At 47.4% G+C, this 24,112-nt stretch overlaps 1 protein-coding gene across 1 annotated transcript in view; it reads left to right on the forward strand.

The window, feature by feature from the left end:
* The window catches only part of LOC124553959 (poly [ADP-ribose] polymerase tankyrase-1-like), a 51,832-nt gene extending 30,421 nt beyond the window's left edge, over positions 1 to 21,411 (forward strand). The window contains exon 3 of the mRNA XM_047127973.1: positions 20,919 to 21,411. Coding sequence (XP_046983929.1) covers positions 20,919 to 21,411 — 493 coding nt within the window. The remainder of the gene's footprint in view (positions 1 to 20,918) is intronic.
* Positions 21,412 to 24,112: the final 2,701 nt, after the last annotated feature.

The following is a 24,112-nucleotide window of genomic DNA, read 5'->3' on the forward strand; positions in this document are numbered from 1 at the left end:
CTTGTTCCAGATTACGGAATGGCACCCTGTTGTTAGAAACAGTCAGTGCCCTCCAGGCACAAAAATTGCTGCGTACTTCTCTGCTCCACACCTTCTCTGTCCGTGTGGAATCGCACCGTACCTTAAATTCCTCGCGTGGAGTCGTTTATACACGCTCCCTCGATGGATTGTCTGACGAAGAAATTCAGCACTACCTGTCTGACCAGGGCGTAACGGCTGTTCATAGAGTTATGAAAAGGGTTGACACGAACATCATTCCAACCCGCACTGTCTTCTTGACATTTGACAAAGTTCAACTCCCATCGAAAATCAAAGCAGGCTATGAGATAATTTCCGTTCGCCCTTACGTCCCAAACCCTACGCGTCAGCGCTTCAATCACACCAGCCAGTCCTGTGCCAATCCGGCCAAATGTGTTACGTGTGGTAAGGATGCCCATGAGGGTGCTTGTCCACCTCCATCCCCTCGCTGCATCAACTGTATGGGTGACCACGCTGCTTCCTCTCGAGATTGCCCCGTTTTTAAGGACAAAAAGCTCATCCAGGAAATACGAGTGAAGGAAAAGGTGTCGACCTTTGCTGCTCGAAAATTATTCGCCAGTCGACAGCCCACCGTGCCTCAGACAGGAAAATACAGCACTGTCTTTACTTCTCCTCAGCCAACAAAGGAGGCGGCCACGCAGACATGCGACCTCACCTTTAGTGCCACGGTCGTCAGATCGGCCAGCGCAAAGATCGCCCGTTCAACCTCACCACTTTCGCCTGCCCACTCTATGGCTCACCCTTCGTCGGGTTCTGCTAAATCTCGAGCCCAAAAGTCAGACAACAATTCTTCTAAAAAAGAGCATACTCGTGAAGAGTTTTTACAAAGAAACCCAGTTCCTCTCCTTCTCCGCCAAGGCGTGTCCCATCTACAGCACCACCTGGCGGAAATCGCCCTCGGCCGTCTTCTGTGTCGCCGAGGCGCACTGCTGGTGGCCAGTCAACCGGCCGATCGCTGGTGGCAGGAGCTGCTCCTGACCAACCTATGGATCAGGATCTTCTGCCTTCAGCTGAATGCCATTCCATGCTGTCGGTCGCAAGCTCTGAGCAGTCGTTGAGTTGACAGCAAATTTGGTCACATTCCTCCATTTTCTGTTCACCCTATGTCCATTATCCACTGGAATATCCGCGACATTCGAGCCAATCGGGATGAATTGTCGATCCTCTTACGATCCTACTCGCCGGTCATCTTCTGTCTTCAGGAAACAAAGCTGCGTCCCCATGACCGCTTTGTTCTCCCTCTTTTTCAGTCCGTCCGATATGACCTCCCCTCTGTTGAAGGCACTCCAGCCCATGGAGGACTCATGATTCTTCTCCATGATACTCTCCATTATCACCCAAACCCCTTAAACAGTTCCTTCCAAGCTGTCGCCGTCCGTCTTTCCCTTTCTGGATACACGTTCTCTCTTTGTACTGTATACATTCCATCGTCCACACCAATGGCACGAGCTGATCTCCTTCATCTTCTTGATCAGCTTCCACCCCCCTATTTGCTGGTTGGGGACTTCAATGCCCACCACCCGCTTTGGGGATCTCCACATCCTTGTCCACGTGGCTCCCTATTGCTAGACGTCTTCCACCAAGCGGATCTAGTTTGCCTCAACACTGGGGTCCCCACATTTTTGTCTGCCTCCACGACAAATTTATCTCATTTGGACCTTGCGGTCGGTACTGTTCCGCTAGCTCGGCGCTTCGAGTGGTTCGCCCTTGATGATACAAACTCGAGTGACCACTTTCCATGTGTCCTTAGACTGCAGCCTCAACTGCCATATATGCGCCTGCGACGCTGGAAGTTTGCCCAAGCCGATTGGACACTTTTTTCGTCTCTAGCGACATTCGATGACCGTCGCTTTCCCAGCGTCGACGATGAGGTCACACATATTACCGACGTTATTCTTACAGCTGCGGAACGTTCAATACCACGCACCTCCGAATTGCCCCGGCGCCCCCCAGTTCCTTGGTGGAACGAGGCATGCCGTGACGCAATACGTGAGCGGCGACGTGCTCTTCGCATTTTCCGTCACCATCCTACTTTGGCCAACTGTATCCGCTATAAGCAGCTCCGTGCGCGATGCCGTCGCGTCATCCGCAATAGCAAGAAGGCAAGCTGGAAATTCTTTATTAGCTCATTTAACACCTTCACTTCCTCCTCTTGGTCCCTCCGTCTGTTTCTCGGGAGGTGTGACCTGAGGTGTAAACATTCACCTAAGGCGGGAGTGCCCTCTGAGAGGGTCCCCACAAGGAAGGAGCGCGCCATCGGAGACGCTGGCAATCATGGGGGATTCCTCCGCAATGGATTCTACTCCATCTCTTTCGACTTCGACCCAAAAACGGAAACGTGACCAGCCAACAGTGACAAAAGTACTACCGCCTGTCCCACAGTTCCTCGTAGTTTCTCGATCTGAGGACGGAAAGGATTTTTCCTCTGTCAACCCTTTCGTTATTCAGAAGGGCGTAGATGCCATAGCCGGATCTGTCAAATCTTGTACCAGGTTGCGTAACGGCACCTTATTACTAGAAACTGAGAGTGCCTTTCAGGCACAAAAACTGCTTCGGGCCACCCTCCTGTACACGTTCCCTGTCCGGGTGGAGGCCCACCGAACTTTGAATTCGTCTCGTGGTGTAGTCTATACTAGCTCCCTCGACGGATTGACTGACGAGGAGCTTCAATCATTCCTCGCTGAGCAGGGCGTGACGGCTGTCCATAGGGTCATGAAAAAGGTCAACAATGACATTGTACCGACCCGGACAATTTTCTTGACCTTCGATAGTGTTAAGCTGCCATCGCGCATGAAGGCGGGCTACGAGGTTATTTCTGTTCGCCCCTATGTCCCGACACCTACGCGCTGCTACCAGTGTCAGCGTTTCAACCACACTCGACAGTCTTGTTCCAATGCGGCTAAATGTGTCACTTGTGGCAGGGATGCCCATGAGGGTGACTGTCCACCTCCGTCTCCTCGTTGTGTGAACTGTCAGGGTGACCATGCCGCATCCTCCCGCGACTGTCCTGTCTATAAGGAAGAACGCTGTATCCAAGAAATTCGAGTCAAAGAGAAAGTGTCCACCTCGGCTGCTCGCAAGCTATTGGCTAGTAGGAAGCCCACGCTGCTCCCAGCGGGGAAATACAGTACTGTCCTCGCCTCTCCTCGGACTACCCGGGAGGTAGCAACCCAGACATGCGATCTGACCTTCAGCACCACGGTCGTCCGTTCGGCCAGTGCTAAGATCGCGCGGTCGACGTCTCCACTTCCTCCCATCACCCCACAGACACGAGCACCTTCCTCAGCTTCTGCTAAGACGAAGACATCGAAGTCAGATGCACGGGCCTTCAAGAAGGAACCATCCCGTGCAGACTTCCTCCGTACCTCGACCTCCCAGCCTTCGACCGGTACTTCCACTACCCGTCCTTCCAAAAAGGCGCATAGGAAGCACAGTTCTCCTTCTCCGCCACGGCGCATTTCTTCTCCTGCGCCACCCAGCGGTTGCCGCCCCAGGCCGTCATCCGTTTCGCCTGGCCGCACCGCTGGTAGCCGTACATCTGGCCGTTCACTGGCGGAGGAAGCTCCCCCTCCCGGCCATCCTCCCGAGATGGCCGATGACCCTATAGACCCAATGGACGATGACTGTCCGCCTACTGATAGCGGCGGCAGTGCTCGCTCGAAGCCAGGCCCTAAGCGGCCTTCGAGGTGACCACTTCTCTCATCTTCCTTTTCTTACGATGGCACTTATTCACTGGAATATTCGCAGCATTCGCTCCAACCGAGAGGACTTGAAGTTGCTGCTCCGCTTGCACCGTCCGCTCGTCGTAGCCCTCCAGGAAACGAAGCTACGCCCATGCGATCAAATTGCCTTGGCACACTACACCTCTGTGCGTTTTGACCTACCCCCTGTGGTAGGTATCCCAGCTCATGGAGGGGTTATGTTGCTGGTCCGGGATGATATTTACTACGATCCCATCACGTTGCACACCGGCCTGCAGGCAGTTGCCATCCGCATTACTCTCCCCACTTTTACGTTTTCCTCTTGTACCGTTTACACTCCATCGTCATCTGCCGTTACCAGGGCAGACGTGATGCAACTTATTGCGCAGCTACCTGCACCATTTTTGTTAACTGGAGACTTCAATGCCCACCATCCCCTTTGGGGCTCTCCAGCATCCTGCCCGAGGGGCTCCTTGTTAGCAGACCTTTTCAACCAGCTCGATCTTGTCTGCCTCAATACTGGCGCCCCTACTTTTCTTTCGGACACATCTCACACCTATTCCCATTTAGACCTCTCTATATGTACTCCCCAACTTGCACGCCGGTTTGAGTGGTATGCACTTTCTGATACATATTCGAGCGACCACTTCCCGTGTGTTATCCATCTCCTGCAGCATACCCCCTCTCCGTGCTTCTCTAATTGGACCATCTCCAAGGCAGACTGGGGGCTCTTCTCTTCCAGGGCGACCTTTCAGGATCAAACCTTTACAAGCTGCGATCGTCAGGTCGCACACCTCATGGAAGTCATTCTCGCTGCTGCTGAATATTCCATCCCTCACCCTCCTTCTCCACGTCGCGTACCGGTCCCCTGGTGGACCGCAGCATGTAGAGACGCTTTACGTGCTCGTCGACGTGCTTTGCGCACATTTAAACGCCACCCTACAGTGGCGAATTGTGTCAATTATAAACGATTACGTGCTCAGTGTCGTCGTATTATCAAAGAAAGCAAGAAAGCCAGCTGGGCTGCTTTCACAAGCACCTTCAACAGTTTTACTCCTTCTTCTGTTGTCTGGGGTAGCCTGCGCCGGCTATCTGGCACTAAGGTCCACTCACCAGTTTCTGGCTTGAAGGTCGCGAATGACGTCCTTGTGACCCCTGAGGCTATCTCCAATGCCTTCGGCCGCTTTTTCGCAGAGGTTTCGAGGTCCGCTCATTACCACCCTGCCTTCCTCCCCCGCAAACAGGCAGAGGAGGCTAGGCCACCTAACTTCCGCTCCTCGAATTGTGAAAGTTATAATGCCCCATTCACCATGCGGGAACTCGAAAACGCACTTGGCCGATCACGGTCCTCCGCTCCAGGGCCAGATTCTATTCATATTCAGATGCTGAAGAACCTTTCTCCTGCGGGTAAAGGTTTTCTTCTTCGTACATACAATCGCATCTGGATTGAGGGACATGTTCCCGCATGCTGGCGCGAGTCTATTGTTGTCCCGATTCCTAAGCCGGGGAAGGACAAGCACTTGCCTTCCAGTTATCGATCTATCTCGCTTACCAGCTGTGTCTGTAAAGTGATGGAGCGAATGGTTAACTCTCGATTGGTTTGGCTGCTCGAGTCTCTACGCCTACTTACCAATGTACAATGTGGATTTCGTAGGCGCCGCTCTGCTGTTGACCATCTGGTTACCTTGTCGACCTTCATTATGAATAACTTCTTGCGGAAGCGCCCGACCGCGGCTGTGTTCTTTGATTTGGAGAAGGCTTACGACACCTGTTGGAGGGCGGGCATTCTCCGCACCATGCATACATGTGGCCTTCGCGGTCGCCTCCCTCTTTTTATTCGTTCCTTTTTAATGGATCGACAGTTCAGGGTACGTGTGAGTTCTGTCCTGTCCGACACCTTTCGCCAGGAGAATGGGGTGCCACAGGGCTCAGTTTTGAGCGTCGCTCTCTTCGCCATCGCGATCAATCCAATAACGGATTGCCTCCCAGCTGATGTATCAGGCTCCCTTTTCGTGGACGATTTTACCATCTATTGCAGCGCGCAGTGTACACGTGTCCTGGAGCGCTGTCTGCAGCGTTGTCTTGACCGTCTTTACTCCTGGAGTGTCGCCAATGGCTTCCGTTTTTCAGCCGAGAAGACGGTCTGTATTAACTTCTGGCGCTACAAAGAGTTTCTCCCACCGTCCTTACGACTCGGTCCCGTTGCTCTCCCAATCGTGGAGACAACCAAATTTTTAGGCCTTACATTTGACAGGAAACTTAGCTGGTCTCCACATGTGTCATATTTGGCCGCCCGTTGTACCCGTTCTTTAAATATCCTCCGTGTTCTCAGTGGTCTGTCGTGGGGAGCGGATCGAACCGTACTACTTCGTCTATATTGGTCGATCGTCCGCTCCAAGCTGGATTATGGGAGCTTCGTATACTCCTCTGCACGGCCATCCATCTTACGCCGCCTCAACTCCATACAACATCGGGGTTTACGACTTGCGATCGGAGCATTTTATACCAGTCCCGTAGAGAGTCTTCATGCTGACGCTGGCGAATTGCCACTCACCTACCGGCGCGATATACTGCTTTGTCGGTATGCCTGTCGGCTACTGTCAATGCCCGACCATCCGTCTTATCGTTCTTTTTTTGACGACTCTCTTGACCGTCAATAGGGGTTGTCTGTCTCTGCCCTGCTACCCCCTGGAGTTCGCTTTCGTCGCCTCCTTCAACACCTTAATTTTTCACTCCCTGCAACCTTTAGAGTGGGCGAGAGCCGCACGCCACCTTGGCTCCAGGCTCAGGTCCGCGTTCACCTTGACCTCAGCTCGCTCCCAAAAGAGGTCACCCCCGGTTCAGTCTACCACTCCCGTTTTTTGGAACTTCGTTCGAAGTTCATCGACATGACTTTCATTTATACAGATGGCTCTAGGACCAATGACGGGGTCGGGTGTTCCTTTATTGTCGAGGCACAAAGTTTCAAATACCGGCTCCATGGCCATTGTTCGGTCTTCACAGCTGAGCTCTTTGCCCTCTACCAGGCTGTTCTTTACATCTGCCGCCACCGACATTCTGCTTATGTCATCTGCTCAGATTCCCTGAGCGCCATCCAGAGCCTCAGTGATCCGTACCCGGTTCACCCTTTCGTACACCGGATCCAACGCTCTCTTCAGCAGCTGGTGGACGTCGGTTCTCCAGTTAGCTTTATGTGGGTTCCTGGCCATGTCGGTATCCCTGGAAACGAAGCTGCAGATGCCGCGGCCAAGGCTGCGGTCCTCCAGTCTCGGACAGCTTCTTGTTGCGTCCCTTCGTCCGATTTTAGCAGGGTGATTTGTCGGCGCATCTTATCTCTGTGGCATGCCGATTGGGCTGCACTTACCGACAACAAGCTTCGGGCCTTAAAACCTCTTCCCGTGGCTTGGACGTCCTCCTCACGCCCTTCTCGGCGGGAGGAGGTCGTTTTAGCCCGGTTAAGAATTGGACACTGCCGGTTCAGCCATCGCCATCTGCTGACGGCTGCGCCGGCGCCGTTCTGCCCATGTGGGCACTTGCTGACGGTTAGACACATTTTAATGTCCTGTCCAGATCTTAACACACTGCGCCTCGATCTTAACCTGCCAAATACTTTCGATGCCATTTTAGCGGATGACCCACGAGCAGCTGCTCGTGTTCTTCGTTTTATCAATTTGACAAACCTCGCTAAGGACATTTGATGATGCTGTTTTTTAATCCTATGCCTGTCAGTCTGTCTTTTATCATGTTTTCCCTTTTAGTTGTTGTGGTCAACTTGTGCCTCGCGGTGCATTCTTAGAGTAGTCAGGGCGCTAATGACCATTGAAGTTGTGCGCCCTAAAACCACAAAAAAAAAAAAAAAAAAAAAAAAAAAAAAAAAAGATTCCTCCTCGGAAGTTTGGAGTCGGCTTCGACGGTTCTCAGACGCGCCTAGTTTCTTCCCGGTCTCTGGGCTCATTGTCGCGCATGATACCTTAGTGGACCCCGTCGCAATTTCTAACTCATTGGGTCAGCACTTTGCTGAGATTTAGAGCTCTTCAAATTACCCACCAGCGTTTCTCCCGAAGAAACGTGCAGCGGAAGTGCGACATCTTGCTTTCTCCTCTCAATATCACGAAAGCTACAATACTGTTTTCTCCATGCAGGAACTCCAACATGCCCTCTCTTCTTCTCGCTCCTCTGCCCGAGGACCGGATGGTATCCATGTCCAAATGTTGCTGCATTTATCAACCCATAGTCTGCGATGTATGAAACAGGCGAAATACCCTCAGACTTCAAGAAGAATATAATAATTCCAATCCCAAAGTAAGCAGGTGTTGACAAACGTGAAAATTACCGAACTATCAGTTTAATAAGCCACAGCTGCAAAATACTAACACGAATTCTTTACAGACGAATGGAAAAACTAGTAGAAGCCGACCTCGGGGAAGATCAGTTTGGATTCCGTAGAAATGTTGGAACACGTGAGGCAATACTGACCTTACGACTTATCTTAGAAGAAAGATTAAGGAAAGGCAAACCTACGTTTCTAGCATTTGTAGACTTAGAGAAAGCTTTTGACAATGTTGACTGGAATACTCTCTTTCAAATTCTAAAGGTGGCAGGGGTAAAATACAGGGAGCGAAAGGCTATTTACAATTTGTACAGAAACCAGATGGCAGTTATAAGAGCCGAGGGACATGAAAGGGAAGCAGTGGTTAGGAAGGGAGTAAGACAGGGTTGTAGACTCTCCCCGATGTTATTCAATCTGTATATTGAGCAAGCAGTAAAGGAAACAAAAGAAAAATTCGGAGTAGGTATTAAAATCCATGGAGAAGAAATAAAAACTTTGAGGTTCGCCGATGACGTACTTCTGTCAGACACAGCAAAGGACTTGGAAGAGCAGTTAAACGGAATGGATGGTGTCTTGAAGGGAGGATATAAGATGAACATCAACAAAAGCAAAACGAGGATAATGGAATGTAGTCGAATTAAGTCGGGTGATGTTGAGGGTATTAGATTAGGAAATGAGACACTTAAAGTAGTAAAGGAGTCTTGCTATTTGGGGAGCAAAATAACTGATGATGGTCGAGGTAGAGAGGATATAAAATGTAGACTGGCAATGGCAAGGAAAGCGTTTCTGAAGAAGAGAAATTTGTTAACATCGAGTATAGATTTAAGTGTCAGGAAGTCTTTTCTGAAAGTATTTGTATGGAGTGTAGCCATGTATGGAAGTGAAACATGGACGGTAAATAGTTTGGACAAGAAGAGAATAGAAGCTTTCGAAATGTGGTGCTACAGAAGAATGCTGAAGATTAGATGGGTAGATCACATAACTAATGAGGAGGTACTGAATAGGATTGGGGAGAAGAGGAGTTTGTGGCACAACTTGACCAGAAGAAGGGATCGGTTGGTTGGACATGTTCTGAGGCATCAAGGGATCACCAATTTAGTATTGGAGGGCAGCGTGGAGGGTAAAAATCGTAGCGGGAAACCAAGAGATGAATACACTAAGCAGATTCAGAAGGATGTAGGTTGCAGTAGGTACTGGGAGATGAAGAAGCTTGCACAGGATAGAGTATCATGGAGAGCTGCATCAAACCAGTCTCAGGACTGAAGACCACACCAACCAACCAGTCTGCGTTACCTCCTTCACCTTTATAATCGAAGTTGGACGGACAGTACTTTTCCCAGACGATGGCGGGAAGCTATCGTCGTTCCCGTTCCGAAACCTGGAAAGGACAAACATCTCCCCTCTAGCTATCGCCCCATTTCTCTCTCGAGTAGTGTCTGTAAGGTTTTGGAGCGTATGGTGAATTACCGTTTAGCTTGGTGGCTCTAATCCCGCAGTCTTTTAACACCTGCCCAATGCGGATTCCGAAAGCATCGTTCTGCAGTTGACCATCTTGTTGCTCTCTCCACTTACATCATGAACAATTTTCTCCGGAAACGCCAAACGGTAGCAATATTTTTTGATCTGGAGAGAGCATACGATACCTGTTGGGAGGACAGGCATACTCCGCACACTGTTGTCTTGGGGCTTTCGAGGCCGGCTGCCCCTTTCTCTTCGCGAATTTATGGCAGGGCGCACATTTAGGGTGCGGGTGAACACTACTCTCTCCCGTACCTTCTCCCAAGGAAACGGGGTACCCCAGGGCTCCGTGCTGAGTGTTGTACTGTTTGCCATCGCCATAAATCCAATTATGGATTGTCTCCTTCCTGATGTCTCGGGCTCCCTCTTTGTGGACGATTTTGCGATCTACTACAGCTCTCAACGGACAAGCCTTCTTGAACGTCTTCAAGGATGTCTCGATCTCTTCCACTCTTGGAGCATCGAAACCGGCTTCCGTTTTTCTCCCAGTAAGACCGTTTGTGTTAATTTTTGGCGACGAAAGGAGTTTCTTCCACCCTCCTTACATCTAGGACCTGTCAACCTTCCGTTTTCAGATGTCGCTAAATTCTTGGGTCTTATGTTTGACAGAAAACTGTGCTGGTCCTCCCACGTTTCCTATCTTTCGGCTCGCTGTCTGCGATCCCTCAACACCCTCCGTGTCCTGAATGTTACTTCCTGGTGAGCGGACCGAGTGGTCCTTCTCCGCCTCTATCGCGCCTTACTGCACTCGAAATTGGACTATGGAAGCATAGTCTACTCCTCTGCTCGGCCGTCTATTCTTCGGCGTCTCGACTCTATCCACCACCGTGGATTACGTTTAGTGTCTGGAGCCTTTTACACCAGCCCTGTGGAAAGCCTTTATGCTGAGACTGCTGAACCTCTGCTGTCCAATCGGCGAGCAGTCCTTCTGAGTCGTTATGCTAGCCATCTGTCTTCTATGCCTGCTAATCCAGCCCATGACATTTTTTTCGACGCCTCCTTTGATGTAGGGTATGCAGGCCGCCCCTCCTCCATACTACCACCGGGAGTCCACTTCCGTCAACTGCTCCATTCTTTCCTTCCGCTTTCCTAAAAACTTCTTGACAACTTGGGGTACAGCACCACCATGGCTCCGTCACCGGATCTGCCTGCTCAGAGACCTTTGTCGATTTCCCAAGGATGGTACCCCTTCACTTGTTTATCGTCGGGTATTTGCTGCTCTATGTGCACAAATGACGGACGCCACATTTATTTACACCGACGGCTCGAAAACATCGTTAGATGTAGGGAGTGCCTATATTGTTGGCGACACCCCAAATCACTTTCGGCTTCCCGACCAGTGTTCGGTTTATACTGCGGAGCTTTACGCTGTTCTCCAGGCTGTCCACTACATCCGCCGCCATCAGCGAATACAGTACGTAATCTGCTCAGATTCTCTCAGCTCTCTCCTCAGTCTCCAAGCTCTTTACCCTGTGCACCCTCTGGTCCACCGGATTCAGGACTGTCTGCGCTTGCTCCACCTGGGGGGGCGTCTCGGTGGCGTTCCTCTGGCTCCCGGGACACGCTGGTATCTGTGGGAATGAGGCGGCCGATATAGTGGCCAAGGCTGCAGTCTCTCTTCCTCGGCCAGCTATTCAGTCGATTCCCTTCACCGATCTACGGAGCGTTTTATGTCGCAGAGTTGTTCATTTATGGCACGCGCATTGGTCGACACTTCCCCATAATAAATTGCGGGACGTGAAAGCTCTTCCTTGTGCTTGGACCTCTTCCTGCCGAACGCGTCGTCGGGAGGAGATAATTTTAACTAGACTTCGGATAGGGCACTGTCTTTTTAGCCATCGACATCTTTTAAGCAGCGATCCTCCCCCACTCTGTCCCCACTGCTCTCAGCTGTGGACGGTAAGACACCTTTTAATTGAATGCCCCTATTTTAATCCGTTACGCTCCCGTCTACAGCTAACGCCTGATATATCGTCGATTTTAGCAGACGACACGCGCTCAGCCGACCGCGTTCTCCAGTTTATTAGCGCCAGTGAAATGACGTCAGTCATTTGAAGCTTTTTTTGGGGACAACCAACCCCTTTCTGTAGTGGATTTTTAAGCCTTCCTTCTGCTTTTAGTTTCTCAAATTTTATGACTTTCGTTCCCATTGCTGCTGGTTTCCATTTCCGGCTTTTTTTTGTTTCCTAAGTCACGGACCGGGCGCTAATGACCATAGCAGTTTTGCGCCCCAAATCCAAACAAAAAAAAAAAAAAAAAAAAAAAAAAAATTCTCTGTTCACTTTATCAAGTGTTTCCCTATCAACCGAGTCAAATGCATTTTTAAAATATAGAAATGTTACAACTATATCTTTGGACTTTGTAAATCTGTGATGAATTACGGACTGTAGGTTGAAAATGTGTTCTGAGCAAAATCTGCACTTTCTAAAACCACTGTAATACTCTACCAAATGGTTACCAAGTGTTGCTCCTTCCATGTTTAATAGTATTGTTGAGAATTTTCTTACACAATATATATTTTTTTAATCCGTGTTTCTGCTAATTCAGTTTTCGTAACACTGTTTGTGCGCACGAACCGCTGCGAAGCATTCCCTATTGTAATCTGTGGCACACTAAGAGAAGCAGGATGTGGCGGCGTTGTCAGCAGCTGCTCTCTTCCGTCAACAGATGTCGCCGAGGTTTCCGCCGTGTAGATTACTGCAGTACGTGTTTTGCTTTACTCGTTACGGAAATACAGATGGGACGGTCATGCCAGCTGAAAATTAGAGAGAACTGAAGTTTGCGTTTGGTCTCTTCAGACGAGCTGCACCTATCTGGCAAAAACCTTACATTTCGTGCGAGAAATAAGGTGACTGTAGGTGCTTTCAGAAAGTGCTTCATTGCCGCACCAACCGTATGTACAAGTTGCAAATGCTTGACCTCGCTCCCTGGTCTGCCTCAGGCTAGCGAGTCGCCACTGTTCCTGTGTTCTGCCGCCTCAGTTAAAGACGGGCGACAGATGCAAGAAGGAGCAGCTCCCATCATGTCGCGGATTATCGAGAGAGAGAGAGAGAGAGAGAAAACGCTGGAAGGTGGAAGATGAGAAAAAATCCCTCCAGGGTTTCCTTCAGGTGGCACCGAAGGTTCTGAAATTTTTTCAACAATTTTAACAGATCTGGACCCATTAAAAAAATTATGCTAACAACTTAGCCTCACGGAGATATTTGATATCGTTAACCAGTTCGTCTCGGGTGTAGTCATCATCATCGATATTGAAATAGTTCACGTGGTAGTCGGTGCTCAAGTTTTCCTTCATTCTTTGGTTCAGATTTATCGAATTTGGATTGTACTCGAGCCTCGGCATTTCTTCTCTATTTGGGTGTCTGACTGTGATGCTTTTGCAAATTTCTTCTCTACACTCTGATGACACGGTAAGTGTAATCGCAGTAATCGTCAAATAATTTCGAGAGTAGGAACATGTTTCAAATTTTCATTTTTAGGGACAAGATGAGGTAGTAATTGATGTAAATTTTGAACGTGCTCTTCACCAAACCGTGTTTTCTAAGGGCAGACGTACACGGAAGACTTACTGTCACGCAACCATTTCGTCTTTGTTGCTTTATTGTTGCTTCTGCTTTCGAGAGCTCGCACGAGATGAGCAACTGTTTCCTGACAGGGATTGTTTTGAGACTGCAGTGGTTTGTGCTGTTATCATTCGACAAAGGACAAAACGGGAAAGGAATTACTGGATTCGCCAACTTAAGTCTGAAAGACTAAATGAAGGGAAAGTCACTTTAATATTTCAACAGCTAAGATGTTACCCAGAGAAATCCTTCAGTTCCGCACGAGTGTAACGTCACGTGACGAGCTAGTCGCAGTTCTGGGGCCTGCCATCGCCTACCGAAATACAAATGCGCGCCTCCTACCGAAATACAAATGCGACAGGTGATTCCACCCGAAGAGAGGCTCAGTGTTACGTTACGGTAGGTTGCATGAAATTACACATTTTTATTTAGCTTGATATTTATTAATTCCAGCAATCCAGTTAGTAACAGGAATCATTACATTTTGTATAAAAGATGTCCAAAGCAACTGATGGAAATGGCAGAAAATGAATGCAGGTATAAACACTGTTGCATGTAGTGACATCGTACATAGTTTCTGATCCATGTGGAGGCCCAGAAAAATTTGTCGGGTATGAGTTTACACTGTCTCAATCATGAGGAGTAGTAAGGATGGTTTAGGAGCTGTTTCCGGCAGTAGGTTAATTGTCAGACGTAGATGTTCCAGTAAACACACATGCAGGGGTGAAGAAGCTAGAACACCGAACGCCACGACTGAAACCGTCACATGTGTCATTTGGTACACACGTGATCTGTAAAAGTCTCATTACCTGAAGAACCTCAATTTGTGCATCAATCATTTGGTGTGTGGGTATTGGTTTCAGCGTAGCTACAAGAGACAATGCAAATTGTGTTGCAGGGTCTTCCATTGATGAAGCAGTTTCTTTCTTCTCTCGAAGTATATCGAGTAAAGTTTCTTCCTAACTTCTTTGGATTGTAGAAGGTATGTGGAGATAGAACAATGGGTGGCCTTTGAAGGTTCGTGGTCTTTGAAGGTTCTGTTTCCTCAGGTTCCTCATTGCTTATTACTGTGTCAGCATTTCCACTTGCATCACGTAGTTCTACGGTTGGTAGAAGAAACAAGTTGATTTGTACTTTCACACTTACCGTGGCTGCTTGTCCCGACTTGGCAAATTTTTGCTCACACAATTCTCTTGCAGAGCATGTCCTTCGATTTTTCCGTCTTTGTTGTACCAGTGTTCCTAGGAAACAGACAATAAATTGAAATGTTTGACATTGTTGTAGATGTTAATTTATTTTCGTGAAATATAAATGAAAACTATTATTCAGTTACATAACTTTTCAGGTATGCAGCGACTGGATCAAGTTTAAATGATCTTCCATACAAGTACTTTATTTGTGCTAGCACAGTCTGCAAAATAGTGAAAGCAACATCCACTGAAATATGAAATGTTTTGCTATGTGTGGTTATGCCAGAGAAATGTGAGGAAGAGTTGTTGGCTGAACAGTTCTATAAAAAAACCATTTCTGCAACAAGATACAGGTGGAAAACGTATTCGAATAATACAACTTCAAAGTTCTGGCTCAGATTTTTTTTAATTATAAAAAAATCTCTCCTGTGGTATTGATGGCATGGGTCGATGCTGAATACCAATTTGTTGGTTCGCCCTTCTGTCGGCGGCCGGAGCAACTGAAAAGTTGTCTCTGGGGAGTCGCTGTGTGTGTGCGCGCTCTTACATATGATTGTACAGACTCTGTGCAAAAGGCGAGACAGTTGCACGACAAAAGTCCTCCCTTGGGCGCCCGCCCTAATGGAAAGCAAGACTTCGTCAAACACCCAATCACTAAATTTAACAGTGAGAGGCATTGTTGAGTTTAGCACTAACATGTAGTCCGGTTTCATTGACAAAATTTGCCGCTTACAGCTACACTACAATTTTTTTTTACTGTGAGGTATCTTTTTCTCTAACATTATCTTTCAAGGCGTGTCTAGAATTTGCATACTCGAGAACATAACATACATCACATACATTGTTGGCCTCGAACCAGAGAGCATTCTGTTCATCTAATCCTATAATCTCGCCAGTGGGTTATAAGACTTGGCTACTAAGGACGACATTTGTACAAAATTACAAATGCTAGCACGTAAATACAATAAATTGATATAAAACATACCTAGAGCTCGTATGCGAGTGTAAGATTCTTTCAGCAGATAGATACAACAATGTGCCGAATTACGAGGACTATGAAATGCTGAAAGGCACACTTAAGATGTGATGTCTTGTTTCTTTCGTGACATAATGTAAGATCCTTAGTTCCACACGTAGGAACATGAGGGCCTCCTGCGTCATCGTAGCTGCGCAAGCGCGCTGACTCCTTCCACCTGGCGCTCTCTGTCAGCTGCTGAAACGAACCTCATATTTCTAACAGGTCGCGGGAAAATATTGAGAATGGTGGTTTCAAAAACGTACAGCGTAAATTTCCTTTTACGCAAGATGAACTATGTGCGAGAACGTACAATGAATTTATTGAATCACAGAGCGTTTGACTCTCATTTAAAAATCAACTCTTCGGTGACGAGCTATTTAGAGGAATTTAGAGTCCAGAAGATGAGACATTTGGGTCGTTACTAAAAGTTTTACAATCACGTTAGTGTGACGTGTATTAAAGTGTAAAACGCGCACAGATCATCAATATTGTATGTGCAGCCTTAGCTTCTCTTTCAGCTTATTAATCTTTGAGACCAATATTGTATGTGTTTATTAATTTAAACCATGAGCTTTTATTATTTGTGTCTTGGCGCTACTTAAGAGTGATGTTGCTATTGGCTGACTATATCGCGTGTCCTGTGCTGTCAATACCTGCCGAGATCACGTGACATGAGCTATGGCTGGCTTACAAAAGCTCTTCGCAATCTCGATTTCAATGCATCGGAAAGTAACATGCGGTGTTTGAGGGAATCCGAATGTATACCTCCATAATAGGAACATATGCACGACATCAAAGGTCTTGCAAAACGTTTTTTTTTCTTTCCGCGCTGAATTTAGTTTCCTAAAGTGCTGGGAATTCTACGTCGGTACAACAATCAAAGAAGTGATGAGTTTTACAGTGGGGAGGAAGAGTATATTGTCGCTTAACACGGAAAAAGTGTATTTTGACCCGGGAGAAAGTCTATTTTTAACCGAGAAGCCGAGGAAAAATGCGTGAATTTTTTTCCTTGTCCATGTACACGCCCTGTTAGGTTGTTGATGTACAGAACATGTAATGATAAGTCGATAGTTCTACAACTCTACAACCAGCAGTATATTTATAATGTGCAGCTGCTATTTTTATACGCAGGAGTGTCTGGATATTTTGTCCACCGACACACATTTTTTTCAAGATGTCGAGAGTCGGTATCAACATTTTAGTAAATATCGATCTATTGGATGCCACATTATTAAAAATACCCTGATGTAGCGCCGACTGCCGTTCCGCAGCCGAAGTCTGTCAATTGCGGCCGTGCGGCCATTAGAGAAGACGGCGGCAGCCCTTGCAGGCGAGTCAGCCGAGTACAGGGGGCAGCTCGGCCGACGCTAGGCCCTTCCTGCAGCTCGCGTGCGCCACGCCGCAGCCGCCTGCGTGTGCAGACACGGCTGTCGGCTCAGTCTAACATTCGACCTGGTCTCTCTTTGAAGGCACGCGTTTGCTTCCTGACGGTGAAACACCTGGTCTCAAGTCGAAATTAGAAACTAGTCGCAATTGTACGTAGACGGAATACACTTTATTTAAATACTTGGAGCACATACTGAAATGTGTTCGACAGTCGCCGACAGGCGGTAGGGGGCGTCGCTTGTGAGGGTCGCCTGCCCTGGCCGCCCTCTGCCCTGGACGCGGTACAGTGTGTCCGTCAAGTCGTGCGCCCTCTCCGCTCCACAGTGCTGTCCCGGCGACCCAGTCTGGCCACACAGCCTGGCGCCGCTCACTCCCAGCTCAGCGACTGCCCTGTCCACAAAAACACGACATTATGGAGTAAATTGGACTAACGCGGGAACAGGAATCAAATGTCAGCGTTCCCGTATCTCTCAGAAATATAAAAGCGGATTCCTGTTTGTCTGAATGCGTGTTCGTCTGCAACTTCATCCACAATTGGCGCATACATTCCGTCCGATACGGTTTTTAAACAACACATAGTGCAGCTGTACTGGAGAATTTAAGCCTTTCCTTTGATGCAGTCCGCTTAAACGCAACAATTCTTGCTACACGAGTAGTGCTCAAAAGTAACGGCGAACTCGCCATTTTGCTTTTTTTATAACTGAGATTCGCACGACTTTTTTGTCGTTGTGATGGTAAACGTGCGGGAAAAGTATGTGTACATCAGGAAAATGGGATATTTTGTCTGTTGTCACATCTTGGAAAAGTTATTGGTGTGTTAGTAGAATTGGCGATTATTTGTTTAATGTAAAATCGGATTATCGCGTTTGTATTAAATTTGGCTGTGCGAACGGAGTCAAATTCATCAACCTTTAGAGACATTACATTTTGCTTTTCGCGAATCTACTATCAATACGGGAAGTGTTTACGACTGGTGTAAATATTTCTTCGATGTCAACGGTTTGGTGCAGCACAAATTCCTGTCACACAGTGAAACGGTCAGCAAGCAGTAAAACCTACAAGCTCAACGCCAGCGGCATGACGCAATCCGAAAAAAGAAAAACCTCTATAGTCTGGGAGACGAGTCTTTGGTACTGACAGCTCGGTAGCGTCTTTCCGTTGCCTAGCGACCGCAGGCAGGCAGCCAGAGACTGAGCGGGTAGCAAGGGCCACGTTGCCGCCCTGAAACCCAGTCGCGCTCGCTCATGAAACTCACCAGTGTCTCTCGCGTGCAGGCGGTGCGGTCGTTCGTCGTTTGTCTGAAGTTGAATTCGCAGTTTATTTCGTTTTTGTTGTTTCTAGTGTTTCTTTGTTTATGTTTCGTTGTAAACAATGTCTAGTGCGGCGGGTAGCACCAGCCCAACACAAGAAGTGAAACGGAGGAAGAAAAGTGTGCTACACACCCAGGCCCGTGAATTCGTGTGCTCTGTGAGGCATTACTTTGAGAAAGAAAAGGACAAAGGTGGGCCCTTAATTCCTGTTGTTCAGGTTGTGAAGAGAACTGCAGCAGCATTGAAAATAAGTAAGAACACTGTTGTAAAGATAGGGAAAGAACAGTATAGTGTAGATTGTGACGAGAGTGGCACAACAAAGCTGCACACACCAGGAAAGAAGCGACAGAGAAATAAGCAGGTGACAGCTTTGGACGATTTTCAGAAAGACGCTATTCGTCGTCATATATACAGCTATTATAAGAGAAGGGAACATCCCACTCTATCTAAATTACTGGTGTCGCTTCAGAAAGACGATCTTTTTAAAGGGAGCAAATTTTCATTGCGTACAGTGTTGAAAGACATAGGCTTCAGCTATTCACTGTTTAACGGACTCAAAATATTAATGGAAAGGACAGATGTAGTTGCATGGCGGTGCAGATTTCTGCGTAGGATCATGGGTGTGGAATTCGAAAGTGGTTAGATGAAACTTGGGTCAATGCCAGCCATTCTTTACGTAGAGGCTGGAATGATGGAACGCCCGAGGGGATAATGGCAGTGCCTGTTGGCAAAGGAGGGCGTATTATTGTCTTACATGCAGGAACATCGAAAGGTTTTGTGCCAAACTGCTTGAAAATGTTTCGGTCAAAAAAGACAGGAGATTACCATGAAGAAATGAACAGTGTAGTATTTCAAGAGTGGTTCGAGACATCGCTTATGACGAATCTGACAAGTCCATCAGTGATTGTTATGGACAATGCGCCTTATCATTCCGTTGTTAACGATAAGGCACCAACCTTGGCAACAAAAAAAAGACGATATCATTCAGTGGTTGAACCGGCGAAAAGTACATTTCAGAGACGATTTAAGGAAGGCGAAACTGCTCGAAATTGTGGCACAAAAGAAACCCCAATTTCCAACATATGTAATTGACGAGATTGCTAAAAGGCACAGGCATGAAATCGTTCGGCTTTCTCCATACCACTGTCACTTCAATGCAATTGAAGGAGTGTGGGCGCAGATAAAAAATTACATTGCTGCTAACAATAAAAAATTCACGATCTCTGAAGTGGAAACTCTCCTTCCAGCAGCTATCAATAAAGTGACAAACGAGACGTGGGCTAAAATTGTAAACAGCACTGCAAGTGCCATCAGAGAGGCGGCCAAAACCGAAGGGGTTGTGGAAGAATGCATCGAAAATTTAATTATACATCTGGGAGAGAGCAGTGATAGTTGGAGTAGTGCTGAGGAAGACAATGTCAAATCGGATTCTGACAGTGATGTGAGTGGTGTTTTTCCATTACAGTAACTACAACGTACTCAGGAATGTAAGGAGGGAGTTTGCTATCGATCTACAACCAGATCATCATATTGTGAGTACTTCCTTCAGGTTATAGCTCTTAATACACTGACCAATTATTTTGTAACTTGTAGTAGAACAAATTAATAATGCTAATACTTAACAATGGAAACCAAAACTGCTAATGTTCAACAACTTGCGAAAATAGTTTTCATTTCAGTTGTGAAGTTTAACAAATAACTTTATTATGTTTCAGCATCTTAGATACTTGTACTAAATAGCTCTTATCAGTTTTCGAGTTAATATATTTCAAGCATCAAATTTAAATAAATTCACGCGTACCAATACGACTTGTATTTTGTCTCGCTTTTATTTCTGCTGCTAAAGAATGCGTGTAGCAGACAGGGCGCCGCGTGCTGTGAGCCACGTTCGGCAACAGCGCCGTCTGCCCGCCGGAACTGTCACTACCAGTCACTCGTCTCGCGGACTATAGATTTGTGGCGGAACAGTTGATGATTTCTGCACTGCGATAACGCATCTGCTTAGAATTCGTTGCGTGTTCGTGAGTGTTTGGCTACAAACGATACTGTGGTGACGCCCTTGGCTGTACGATCACCCGATGTGAAATTTTGTTCCTAAAAATTACGACCAACCGTAAAGGGCTGTCTTTTTCATACACAGATGAGATTTGAAGTGCACCGCTGAGAGAACTACAGGGTATCATAACAAAACTTGCAGAATTGTTTGACACAGCGGAACAAACACTGGAATAAATGTATTCACGTATAGTGGAAAATATTTTGATGAAGACAACATTGGTATACAGTATACATAAACCCAGCAATGGATCCAATATTCACCGCTCTCGCTTTCACTAATATTGTCCGTGTGGCGACCTACGTTTTGTTAACAGACGAGGAAGTTGTATTTCTGTACTTACACATCTGATTACTTGCCTGTGTTTTCTTCTCGAGTCTCTGAAGGGATTGCTCCACACACAAGTAACTGTTAGACGTGTGTTTCTCTTAAGCTCAAAGATTGGTTACCAACAGGATGCTGAGGTCACAGGAGGTGACTCCTCAGAGTGAATTAGGAGAAAAAGTTAAAACAGCTGGTAATGAGATGCAGTGCACCAATTTTTAACGGGAAGCGGCAGCAGATTTCGATAATGGGATACTGGTATGTGTCTGTCATACGCTGGTTGATCTGTATCCTAGAGGGAAGATTTCTAGATTTGTAACTCGTGGCTGGGCGGAAGTGTATTGAGGGCTGCTCGCAGTTTGGCGTCTGTGACGATTTCTTTCATTCGGTGTGTGTGTGTGTGTGTGTGTGTGTGTGTGTGTGTGTGTGTGTGTGTGTTTGTGTGTGTGTAGTAGAGTGAGAGAGTGTCGATGTTTTTTGCAGGAGCCTCTCTCAACAGGAGAGAGGGAGGAGGCTGATACAGGCGGCCAGGCAGGGCGCGGCGGAGCAGCTGCGCGAGTTGCTGGCGGCGGGGGCGGGCGTGGGGGCGAGGGAGTCTAGCATCAAGCGGACCGCCCTGCACGTGGCAGCACGCGGGGGTCACGTGGCGGCGGCCAGCTGCCTCGTCGGCGCCGGCGCGGAGGTCGACGCCAGGGACAGCTGTGAGCAGTGGACGCCCCTGCACTGGGCTGCATACAATGGCCACGCTGGTGTGGTGCGGCTGCTGGTCGGCGCCTCTGCTGACCCCAACACCAGGGCTCTGTGGGGGCGGACGCCGCTGCACTGGGCGGCACTGTGGGGCCACTCAGAGGCGGCGGCTGAGCTCCTGCTGGCGGGGGCGGACAGGGGGGCCCAGGATGGCAACGGCAGGACCCCCCTGGACCTCGCCAGGCAGAACAGAAAGCAGGAGCTGGTGGATATGCTGAGACAAGGCTGACGTACGGCATTCAGGAAGCACAATCAGTTACATCATATCTGTTGGTCTTTCAAATAAAGAACACAAAAATGAATCCTCTGTTCATTTATTTGTACACACCATTTTGTGCTGTGTATGACAACTCTGGTAACACTGTGACAACTGCAACGACGAGAGATACCTGTAAACTAACGTGAGGAGCCCTTCTTTTGACGATTTAGTCTGTAAAATACTACACGATCAGTTTTTGCAAAAGCTCAAAACAACAACTCAAACACTCCAGTATTAACAAACACCACTTGTCTTCCTCATGGTGTACAACATATGCAAGCAACTTACAAGAATACAGCCGACATCTATCATGACCGCCTGCATTTCAAAACTTCACCAATCAAACTCTTTTAAAGACACGAATGGCGCAATATTGTTGGTTGTCTACCACATCATGCAGCTGCGTTAACGTTAGTTGTTCGAACCAGTCCACTGCATTACCCCATTACTGGAAACTACATGCTGGCAGCAAGTGGTGCTATGTTACACCAGCATAAACTGCACCATACTCAAATTACTGGCACACAAGTCGTTCAGTCAGAATGTGTCATCAGTTCCGATCTCACGCCGAGTGTACCTGCGTATCTGCAGTTCGCAAATACTTGCCGCCTTTAATTGCAACCGCACATTGGTAGCAAGAGTTACACCACATACTTGGCAACACTGCACACGGAATGAGTCACACATCAGGCAGATTCGTAGAGGTCACGCTATGACGAAAAGTAAAATAAATAAAATTCTCTCTTTAGCCCACAAATCGAGTAACTGCTTCCAACTGCTGGTGAGATTCTAATGAGAGACTTGCTGTTACGTTAATTCAAATGTAGACGTGACTGTCGATATAAATTATACAGTTTGCCACACTGTCGCCATCTGTATATGAGCGTGTCATTATTTCGTAACTTTTGTCACCTGAGTCTGCGACGGAACGAGTAGTGGGGATGTCAAAAACAAAACGCACTACGACAACTAACTTTCAAAAGATGTTTCCTGTGACAACAGTGCTACACTGAAGCGAATCGCTGGTGGCTACACAGAGGGAAGAGATACATGTCCAGTGTGCACAGAAGAGGTTTGTATAAAGTGTCAAGCGATGTGAAAGACTCCTAAAATGTTGATGTCGAAAATGATCTGGCTGGATTGAGTGTGTGAGGTTCCTTTCCCTATCGACACCAACTTATTTTTCCAGGTTTCAGGTTTCAATGTGACGCTGCAGCTAAGGGAACAGTGCAGAATAAAGCGGCGGTGGCGAGCGAGAAGGCGTTCCCCGCGCATGCGCCGGCTACGGATTCGCCACGCGGCGTGATGGTGAGTGGCTGGAGTGAGGCTCGTGAGCCAGCCGTGGGGCCGCGAGAGAGAGTCGCGCCCGCCAGCTTCCAGTACTCGGCTGCGAGACGGACCTGGAACTTCCCCTCAGTCAGCATCGGCCGCCAGGGCCTACCTGTGGCGCAGCAGGCGGTCACGTGTGTAACCGCTACACGGCGAAACAAACAACTTACACCCACACATTCACACCAGGCTATGATCGGAATCAGAAAACACACAAAATTTTCTGAATCTCGCCGTCCGAAAGAGAAACGCCACACATGGCTTCACAATATTCGGGAAACCGACAGCCACGAAGCATCGCCGTTCACAAACTGTCGAGTCACCCGGTGGCGCACAAGCTTCAGATTCTGACTGTACAGACTGAACAGAACATCCGTAAGCAAACACCATCACACAAAGCAGCTACACACAATAACATATACCTGAGGAAAATAGTGGCAAGTCTCATATGATCAAGAAATTAAACCAGCAAATTAGTAGAGATAAAAGGAACACACACAGGGAGAGGGAGGGAGAGAGAGAGAGAGAGAGAGAGAGAGAGAGAGAGAGAGAGATAGTGTAAACAAAAGTCAAATTCGTCGCCAAATACTCTCGACAACAAATGAACGCCAATGGTGTTAGCAAATACAACAATGTGTGTGTGTGTGTGTGTGTGTGTGTGTGTGTAGTGCCCTCAGAACGCAAAAGAAGAATGTCGCAACAAAACCTGACTAATAACAAATATGTAAGCAAAATATTTTTATACGCCAAAATCAAGTCGTTTAATAATCAAGAGATGTGTTAACTTGCTGATAAATTTCACATTTCCAGCGTTTGGTTTGCAGATGCCAAGCAATCATTGCAGGACACCATACAGATAGTCGTGCAGAACTGTGTAATGTGAAAATTTCGGTAAGGAGAAAAGTGAACAAAAACTTTCTTTATGCCTCACTGTGTTAGATCAATTAAAACATAAAATACGTTCACTGTCTACAGCTTACAATAACCAGATCTCACTCTGGATGGCACAGGGGTGCCGAAACATGTTTGGGTAACAAGAGAAATTAGTGTTTCAGCATAAACGGGAACCTGTTTTCAATAATATATGTATATATTCGCCGTTGACTGTAAAAGTTATTTTCGCAACTGCAGTGTCGCCTTTTGGCTCTGATAAAGATTTCATCTCGGCACATGCCAAACTTTAAACTCCTCCGACACACACACACACACACACACACACACACACACACACACACACACACACGTCCCGATTTTTGTAACTTCATGTGGTGAACCGTTTCGCCTATTTAAATGCTGACTGTTTTACTGCATTCTTTAATAAATGTACTCTGATGGTGTCTTG

Source organism: Schistocerca americana, chromosome 11, assembly GCF_021461395.2.
Source record: "Schistocerca americana isolate TAMUIC-IGC-003095 chromosome 11, iqSchAmer2.1, whole genome shotgun sequence".
Lineage (NCBI taxonomy): Eukaryota > Metazoa > Arthropoda > Insecta > Orthoptera > Acrididae > Schistocerca > Schistocerca americana.